Here is a 10,111-nt window from a genome sequence, read left to right as displayed (position 1 = left end):
CCTGCGAGCACGCCGGCCTGCTCCTCCCCCCCGGGGATGCTGCCAGCGACTGCAGCCGTGTCTGTGTGTTTGGGGTCTGGGTTTTGACCCCTCAGGGCTGTGATGCTGCCCTGGTCCTCCCGGCCCGGTGAGGGACCTGCTGAGGGGACACCAGTGACCGGGATGCTGCCCTGGCACAGGGACTGGGAATGTCAGATGTTGCAGAAGGGCAAGGAGCTGGTTTTGTTGTTGTCGTCACAGTTCCTAAAGAGGCTTCTCATTTCTCCCACAAAAAATAGATTTTTGAACCCAGCTAGTGGTCATCTCTTGGCCCAGGTCACTTCCTTAATAGAAGGAGAAATAAATTAAAAAAAATAAAAGATAAAATAATGAATCAAATCTACTTTTGCAGCTTTTGCAGGTGCGGAGGAAATTCCCCAGCAGCACCATGCTCTTCTGTGATTGCAAAAGTCATTGAGGAATGTTTTGGGTGAAAACCCATCTAAGAAGGGCAAAACAGAACATTAGTGTGTAAATAATTACTTGATCTATCATGTGCTAAGCAAGCTAATATCTTCTCCAGAGGGAGGGAGGAATGCACCAGGGCACTAAGAATAAATGCCTCGGAAATGGACTGAACTCTGCATTTTTCCAGGAAATCTAAACTGACATGAATCAAAAATGATCAGCCATTTTCAGCAGCCACTGGGCAGCACACCATCTTGGGAAAAGGCCTTTTCTCTTTCACCTCTGATTCTGATTACTGCCTGTCTGTTGGGTTCCTATTTTTAGATTTTCAGCTTTTCAGAGGAGGCAAAGTCTTGATTTCCTTGTCCTGCTGAGAACTGATACTCTCAGCCTTAAGTCATTAATTTATAATTCTGAGATGCAAAGTGTTAAATGAGGAAGAAATAATTTTCCTATTTAGTACAATAAATAGTGTTGAGAATAGTGGGTTTTTGTATCTCTCTGGGCATCTCGGGTGACTGTTTTTCTCAGGCTGTACTTTACAGAGGTTGCATCCATAACCCTGGACTTCTTCCTTAACCCTGACCTTCTTCCCCTTTCCCTGAGACCCACCCAGGACAATTCACTTTACTAGGATGTCTGAAATAACATGGAGTGGAAAGGATGGTATCAGAAGAAAAGCTGCAATAACTGTCCCAGTCTGAGTATCAATCTTCAGTAAAAAACCAAACTTTGGTAGCAACATAAAAGCTATTACAGTTTTTAAATGAGCAATTTTTATTATATCCATAAATCATCTCCTGTCTCTTGCTTTGTGTTCAACTAATTGTCATGTAAGGTCAGAAGTTTGGAGACATTTCTGAGTTGCATATAGAGAAAGGTGGCTCTTCTCTTACTATCACGCTTTTGTCAGCAGCGTCTGCCATTATAATCCCCCAGTCTCCTGTTCGTGTTCTGTGCGTGCACGCTCCTTAGGTGAATAAATGTCTCGTCTGCAGCGGATGTCTCGCAGACGTGAAGTTGATCTTAGCTGAACGGGTGAAGCACAGGCTGATTTTGTTGGGTTTAGTTCTTCAGCTCGGATGTTTTCCAGTGAACGTGCTGAGAGACTGTTTCTGTGACTTTCCTTATAAATCGCTTTGCAGCTTCTGTTTGAGATGTGCATGAATCTGCTTAATTGCCTGGTTTTTTTTCCTCCCCTGCAATCTGTGCCCAGAGGCAGAGCAGTGAATTAGGAGAGAAATGCTGTTTAAACCAAGTGCTTTTCCTGCACGGGGAGCCGTGGGCACTGCTCCTCAGTGGGGGTGTCTTTTCCGTGGGTCCAGCGGCCCCCTCGGAGGGTGCAGCCTTTGCCCTCTCGTGACCCAGGGAGCGGGATGGGCCATAGTCCCCACTTCTGTCGCTCTGGGGGTGTTGCTGTGGTTTGGTTCAGTGCTGCGGACACCACTTGTCTCCTGTTTTAGCGGGAGATAAACCTTGCACGCACGTAGCCTGTGCACTTCCCGGGGCCCAGCGCAGGCAGCTGCGCTGCCTGCTCTCGCGTTCATTTGCTCGGGCAGCTGCGCTGCTGCGCTTAGATCGTGTTCTCTGCAATCTACATGGCAGTAAAATAAAACGCAGTATATTTACTTGGAAAATCTCTTGTAGCTGTGGCAATCAAATAGACAGTGAAGTGGAAAGTAGCAGAGGCAGCTGAGAGATTTGTTAGAAGGTTAAAAAAACCAAACAAAACACCCCCGCTCAAGTCCCCACAAAACAAAAACAATAACAACAAAATTTAATAACATTTCTACTGTGAATCCACCGAGATGTTATTTCTAGTTCAGCGGTACTCAGTTGGCCAGCAGTAAGAGCAACAGCTTTGTAAATAGTGGTTTGTTACTGTATCTGTGAAGGGCTAACATTAGCAAAGCAAGGGCTGCTTTGTGGTCAGGTGTTGCAGCCAAGAGTAAATCCGTCCGGCAAATGAGCTCCTGGCGTCCAGCTTTTGGATGGCCACTGGTACCCGTGCCAGGCTTCCAGCTTTGGCGAGGCGCTGGCTCTCTGAGATCAGCAGCCGTGTTCGGCAGACGTGGCCGTTCACGCTGGTGGATAAATCAGAGTGGATGTCTTTGGGGAAAAAACAAAGTTCCTAAGTAATCTGGCTCCTAAATACACTCACGAGGAGTTGCCCTGAATTTGCTTGCTACCAGAAAACCAGGGGAATAAATGGGCCCCTCGTGTGCTCATTAGTCTGAGCGCAGTGATGCTTTGGGAGAAAGTCACAGGAGAGGGATGCCCGCGCTGACAGACTGCAGGGACCGCACTTTCCAGGAGGGATTTGCCTTTGAACCCTGTTGGGTTCTGCTTGGTCTGTGCCTTTTAAAAATATTCCTGTAGGCTTCACTAATACTTGGATACCCTGGCCTGGAAAAGTAAATAGATGGGTTGCTGTAAAGAGAAATGTCTAGGAAACTGGAAATGAAATTTGAGATCTGAGTACCTTCTAATTTAATTAGAAGCTTGCTGGGGGCAAGGGTTAATGCTTTTTAAAAAAATTTTTACCCCTCTTTCTTCAGACATTTTCACTCATTTATGCTTTCCAGCTGCCATTTTGATTCTGAACAGTCTGTGGCCCAGGCACAAAGCTGTTTTTCCTCCCGCTGCAGCCCTGAGCGTGCCCTCAGCCTACACAGAAACGCACAGCCAGCGCTGAGGGCAGTGCACAATTAATGACTGGGTTTTCTTCGCAGGGCTGAAGCGCAGCTACACGTGCAACATCTGCAACGTCACCCTGAACTCGATAGAGCAGTACCACGCGCACCTGAAGGGCTCCAAACATCAGACCAAGTGGGTATCTTCATGCTCTTCCCGGTGGCCTCCTGTCTGTCTGTGTCTGCCTAGATGAACATATATATAATGCTTTACACTCTGATAACCCCGTCATCTGAGGAGCTCTGGATGTTATGTTTTGCAAATGCAGACGCCGGAGGCACCTCCAGTTTGAGAAACGCAGAGCTGAGCCCAGACGGGCTTCCCAGAGTCTCACCGGCACGGAGAGAGCTATTTGCTCTTAATTTCCTGCCTTCACAGCTTGCCCCAGTGAAGTCCTGCTGTCAGCTCATCGCACTTTCCACACAGTCTGCTGTATTTTGCTGCTGGAGGTTCGTCTTGGTTTCCTGGGTTTTGCCTGCAGACTCTGGGATAGTCCTGCAGGCTCGGCTGGGGCTGGCAGGTCGTGAGCCTGCAGATGTCCCAGGGACAGGGGTTCCTGCCTGGAGAGGTGAAGTGTGTTAAGGGGATGTCGTGCTTTCCTGAACATGCAGGCCCCTCCTCTAGCACCCCTTCTCAGGAAATCCCCCACACAAGGCACGTCCTCTGGGATGCCACTCATTCTCAGCTTGCCCTTCACAGGGTGTTGGCTTTTGGGCAGGAGCACTCCCTAATTCTGCTGGTGACAGTGCCGCATGCATTTACAGCACAGAGTACCTTATAGCTTTGCACATCTCTTCCCTGTGTCCTCAGCCAAGTTACAGCTCTGCTGTCCCTCCGCACTGAAACTTGTCAGAGGACGTTGGGGAACCCAGATATCTGCCCATCCTCTCCTCAAAGTGAGCAGTGCCTTCTGGTGTGGGACGGATGAAAAAGAAATGGGCAGCAGTGGTTCAATACGTTAATGATGTCTGGTTCTGATGCCACAAGCATTCGTGCTTAATGATACAGAGTTCGCAGTTTCTTTCATGTGTTAAACCTCAGAAGTGACGCTAGTAGTGTAATGGGATTAGGTGTTTCTAAGTGAAAATGTTTATGCTGTGATTTAGAGCGATTATGTATTACCCAACTTTGAGACTTCGAGGGAGTCTGCTCTGTCAATTAGTGCAAATTATTAAAATGAAGTGATAAAGATACATGGTACCAGAGAGTAGGTTAATGAACTAATCTCTCTTAATACACTTACATGTGAGCTTTGGGAACTGTTTCAGGCTGAAGCACTCAGGACTGCCCAGCTTCGAAGAGGGATATAAAAGGTGTCATTAGTCACTGAAATACTTCAGGTAGCTTTACGGGCAGTCTGAAAGATGAGGCAAGGAGATCAGAACCAACAGTAACTAGTAATGTCTAATATTGCTTAAGCTACCAAAGGATAAATGCAGACCTTCCGCAGCTGATGTTAGACCTTCAGAGATTCCCAATATTATTCACGTTAGCGCTATGCTATTTATTCATGGAGCATTTGAATGTCTTCCAAATGCTACCCTTCCTGGACCTGAGTGTGTAGTCATATTCAGGATCTCAATTAGCGGAAGGAACTGGTGGCGTCAGACTTTCTAATGAGGTCGTGTTCTCCCTCCCCCTCTTTGCAAAGGATGGGTGAAGTGGAAGGAGAGGCAGTTGTTGAGTGGCCGTAGCGATCCAGCACACCTCTCAGTCTAGGTGTTTTGTGAAGAAGAGGGCTGCGGTCAGGCAAGCGAGACGTGGTTTTGGGTTGTGCTACGAGCAATGTGGGACCTTCAGTGTCCTTTACTGCCTTCATCTCCCTTTCTCTTTTCGTACATCTAACCGAAGGTGCATCCCTGCTCCCCTGGGTGACATGCGCAGCATGCAGGACAGTGCTGACGGGGTCGGTGTCTGTACCTAGTGCAACAAACTCCCACTGCTGGAAAACAGAGCTGACAGCTCTTCCCTCGGAAACCGGAATGAGAGCAGCTGTGATGTGCTGCCTGGGCACAGAGCTGTAATTTATCCTTCCCCTGCCAGTCCTTCTGAGTTTGTATTGTTGTTGCTGCTGGTATTACTGCAAAGGATAAAGCAGTTCATTTCAAATCAAAGCAGCCCCATGGAAGGGCAATATGGATGCTCAGAAAAGATGTGCTGCTGCTTTTCAGTGTCGGGAGGGTGCCTCACATCCTTTGTTTTATACCCACACCTTCTGCTTTTGTTTTCCAATCACCTGCGATTAGCAGAGTGTCATCTCCACACTTAGACAGTTTCTGCAGAAAGATAATTCCTTCTGCATCTATTGCTTTCCCAAATGTTTTCTTCCGACGTACTCTGACAAAAATTGCAAAGACTAAGGATCTTTCTGCCTCATCTCTTTTTCTGTAGCTGGAGTAGGAGCCTAATGGAGTGTATTCGCTGCAGAGCTCAGAATTGAAGGGAATATCCGGGTAGGAGTTGAGAGAAGAATTCACATTCCTTAATTGCTCACATTCCTTTATTGCTGCCCACCAGGCAGAAGACCTTCAACTCCCTGACTGAGTGTGCATGGCAGGAGGCCAGGCTGTAGGATGGGGAAAGTGGGAATCCTGTTCCGTGGCGGGGGGGATTGCTGCTGTTCGGCAGAAGAACATCCCGTGGTTGCTCAAATTCACGAGAGTGACTCTTCCAGAGCAGAAATGCCGGGGAGCCAGCGGGGTGATGGTAAAGCACCGGGGCACAGACAAATACTGTCCTGACCATGCAGGGTGGTTGGGAAGGAAGCAGCACATGCTGCGGGCAGGGGTGGGTTTGGTTTATGGAGACTCATGGCATCTCAGCCCATCTCACTGGGATGCCAGCAAGCCAAACAGCATTGCGCTATTTTAGTGTCAAGGCTCGGTGGCATTCGCAGTCGTTCCCAGAGCTTTCCGGAGCTCTGAAAGCACATGAATTATTGATAGGAAGGCCCATTTCTCTTTCATCTCGGTGAGGATCAAGCCAGCCTGTGCAGGGAACACCAGAGTGGCACAGAGGCCTGCAGGACTCCCACTTACTTTTTAAGGACCTTCCTCTTTTGCAAATTAATATTCTTATCAGTCTTTCTAAATTTAGTTTCTTATCATTTATTCATAATGACTTAATCTAGTCCCAAGGGATTTTCATGGGCATTCAGTACAAGAGGAAACAAAGTAATAAAGTCGAAAGAAAGTATATTACAAATGTAATAACGGAATGCCAATCAGAGACATTCGTCTAACCAATTTCTATGGGAAATTGCTCTGATTATTCTATTTTCTCTATCCATTGTTCATTCTTACACAATTTTCTTTGAGGCCAAGTATCCGAGCACAGCACAGATCTCTCCAGCACCTATAGGAGAGTGCAGAAGCATGGGAGACGATAGATTGGCAGCTTGGGTTTGTGCACAACAAAAGCTCTTCCCACCCTGTAATTAGCATGTAACCAGATTTTACTCTCCTTGTTTAAAGCTGGTTTTGCAGCTTCATTGTTGCCTGTATGGGACTGAGGGAATGAGTTACCCATATCTTTTATCCAGAATCAGTTCTCCCCCAGTAGTCTAAGGGGTCTCTAACAGCCATGTGCACTACTGAACGTGGCTGGACCCAGAGGTGCAGCCCCAGAATGACTCTGGGGGGTCTTATGACCATAGTTGTTCTATTAGCCACGTACACAGAGATTACTTTGTACGTGGTGTTTGTGCAGAGCCAGCTGTACAGGTTGCACGCTCGTGATAATAGCAGGTAGCAAAAGAATTCGGGAAGACAAAGCAATTCATACAGCTCATGTTCCTGACTACAGAAATCATCTACAGTGCAAAGATGAAGAAATAAGAAATCTGAAAACGCATACATTGTGAGAAGTTACTCTACATCATGTCTTGACTACCGTACCAGTGACTGAAGGCACACGCGCCCTCAGCTCAGCCCCGTTTCCAGCGCAAAGGGATGTGCAGGGCAACAAAACACAACAGATTTTGACAGGGCTGCATCTATGTTTTTGTAACTTTCTACAAGCGACTACCTCTTCTATACAAAGAAAATTAATTTTGAAATCCAGACCTGGTACTTCTGCCAAGTTTCCACTGCCGCTTTGTCCCAGAGCAAGGCTGGGTCACTGCAGCACCTTGGCTCTCAAGTGCAGGGTGAAGCAAACCTGCTGTGTGCTGGGGTGCAGGCGAGGAAGCCGTCCCTCCTGCGGACCTTGGTGGGTGTTTTGCCCACTGGTTTTTGCTGTTGTCATTATTGTTGGTTAGTGTCCTCTTCCTTAAAACTCAGTCTGAAGACAGTGGATTGCAGTTGCCAAGGCAACAAAACATTTTATGTAGCTGTCATACTTCATATAATAAAAAAAAAAAAGGGTGGGGGTGAGTAGTTTGTAAAGGAAGGGGATTTTGCTCTGGGACAGGTTAGCAGGGAAGGTGATTGCAAGCTGGCAGCACCCAAAAAATACTGGGCAGATGAGTCTTCTGAAAAGCTGCTTTAGAAGAGAAGAAGTTTTATGAAGGATGAGTCAAGTTGTGGATATTTATTATAGTTCTTGAGAGCTCTCCAGAGAGCAACACACAACTGAGCCGCTGCTGGAGCTGCTTTAAATAACCCACCATATAGCAGCCCTTGAACTACTGCTTAGCAGGCCGTGTTATTTGGACCTCCATCACTTCTCAGCACGGCGCTGATGGTGCTGGAACCCCGTTAGCAAAGCAGGAATTTCAGGCTGCGTACCCCGCAGCTGATGTGTTCTTCCTTTGGGGGTGCCTGGCGGGGAGAGCTTAGCTGTTTGTTTACAGGAATTCCAGGGTCTTGCCCAAATGCTTCTGACTGAATTTGCTGGACCAAACGATGGGGAAAAGCGGGGGGTGGGGAGGAAAGCTGAAAGTGTCTTTGCTGGTATTTTGGTGTTGAATAAAAGATGCAGGAGGAGGTACCTAATATTGAGTTAGTCCTTATCCTTCTGGCCAATGAATATGCAAAGCAAGATAATGTCTACCGGCTCCAATTTTTTCTCCAGGGTGCAGGTACTTTAAGCTGTATATTTGAAAATAAAGGAAAAACGCATCCTTTTTTAATCCTATCATTAAGTCAGGAATTGGGGTGAGAGTCAGACACAGGAGAATATTTCTTCTAAGGCATCACAAATCTGGCATCCAGCCTGTTTACGTCAGGGGTCAGGCAGTGTTCATCACAGCTCTGATGGGAACGTGCGTTCACACAGAGCAGCTGAGCAAGGGCTGCTTCTAAATGTCCTGGGAAAGCAGCGCTCCAGCTCGGGCTCCGATAAGCGATGCTGGTGGCTGCACACGCTTGCGCCAGCACAGAAGCAGGTTTTGAAACGTGGCTGGACTCCGGCACATCTGCAGCGGGGAGGAGTACTAAACCTTTAATTAGGGATTTGTGAACTGCATAGAGATGATTGAGTCATTGTTTGACTTGCTTTCCAGAAATAGATGCGAGTTTTTTTAATCTCCCCTTCTCTCTTCCCCCTCCCCACAATGAGCAGAAGAGCAGCAGGACGACGGCGGTGCCAGCGCCCGCTTCGGCTGGACCGCGGTCGGCACCAGCAGCTCCCTTTCTGTGGGGGCTGGTGGCAGCCAAAACAGCGGCTGGTGTCGAGCTGCAGGAAGGAGGGCACGTTATCTCTGAGCTGCTGGGAGAGAATCACACGTCAGCCTTGTTCCTTACTGCTTGCCATAGGCTGAAAGAAACAAAACTTCCCTCTTTTCTGGTTTATGTAAACTGTAAAGATGAAAAATCACTGCTAAAAGTGATTTGCAACAAACAACAGAGAATTAACGTCCTGAGTAGTTGTAAAAGAAAGAGGATATTCAAATTCTGGGGTCAAAGAAATGCTTGTGTGAAATGTTAACTTAGGGCTTTGCAAAAAGCGCTTCCTTCTTTTAATTAGCACGCGCAGGCAGCGGGTTGGGGACGGGGTGCTGTGTTCACCAGGAGAAAATAGCTGCGTTCGGGGAAGATGCACGGGGGGCCCAGTTCCAGGTCTGAAGTAGCTCCTCAGGGGCTTGTGGATGAAAGGACCAAAGGTGCTGTTGGCAGAGTACCAGAGCCCAGACCCACATTTGATGTTAAGTGCCATCTCTGGGCTGGCTGCAAATATATCAAACGCTATAATAATGTGCCGGATGGTGAGAGCTGTGAGCGATCCGCCACCTTTCTGGCTGTCAGCGATTGGAGACTGAGATCCAGCCCTAGTAATTAAGAGTCTGACTATATGGGGATAATGATTCCCAGTTCCATAAAGAAGAATTTTATCTTCTTGCCTTTATTTCGTCTCTTTGATCAGCCAGACCTCTTTGCCACATCTAGAGCTCACAAATATATTCTGGAGTTTTATAACCGCTCATTTACACATTCATAGATGCTAATACACGTCTAGGTTTCCCTTTCAAACTCAGGCTTTGTGATTAATTTTAGGATTTTTGCAGAGAGGAGACCCAATCCTGCAGCTAGCGTTTGGGTAAAATCAATTCAACCCACCAAAGGAGTGCAGTATTCAATCAAAATGAATTCCTGCGGGTTGAGAATGATCATTTCTAGTTTGGAAGGTGCGCTCTGCAGACCTTTCTGCACAGCCCTTCACCTAGCCGTTGAGTTGCACCCTGTGGAAGCCCAGATGATTAATGGCCTGCTGAGGAGCAAATGACAGCAGGCTTGGTGCCTGTGTGGGTTTCTTTCTTTTTTTCTTTTTTTTCCTTCTGATTGAGAACACACGTGTCTAATTGGAATAGGCTATTTATTAACATAAACTGCTTGGCTATTCAGAAATCGGAACTAATCAAAATATTTTAAATATTGTGCCTGGAGAAATGTCACCCTTCACCGTGTTTGCATTTCCATATATTTTTCAATCTGTTTAAGAAAGTGTAAACAAATATTTGCAGCCTGTTGTGGCTGAAGCATGTTCCTGGTTGCGGTATGCGGCGCGGCAAACGCGCACGCAGCAGGAGCGG

The 10,111-nt window shown here is 47.2% G+C and overlaps 1 protein-coding gene across 1 annotated transcript in view; it reads left to right on the top strand.

Annotated features, from left to right (window-relative positions):
• Positions 1-3,276, top strand: part of ZMAT4 (zinc finger, matrin-type 4) — a gene marked incomplete at both ends in the record, with an annotated part of 10,031 nt that extends 6,755 nt beyond the window's left edge. Inside the window, one exon of the mRNA XM_010284776.1 lies at positions 3,180-3,276. Within this exon, the coding sequence (XP_010283078.1) occupies positions 3,180-3,276 (97 nt within the window). The remainder of the gene's footprint in view (positions 1-3,179) is intronic.
• Positions 3,277-10,111: the final 6,835 nt, after the last annotated feature.

Source organism: Phaethon lepturus, unplaced genomic scaffold (genome assembly GCF_000687285.1).
Source record: "Phaethon lepturus isolate BGI_N335 unplaced genomic scaffold, ASM68728v1 scaffold53483, whole genome shotgun sequence".
Lineage (NCBI taxonomy): Eukaryota > Metazoa > Chordata > Aves > Phaethontiformes > Phaethontidae > Phaethon > Phaethon lepturus.
Note: the sequence above shows the minus strand (reverse complement) of the source record. Positions and strands in the feature narration are given on the sequence as shown.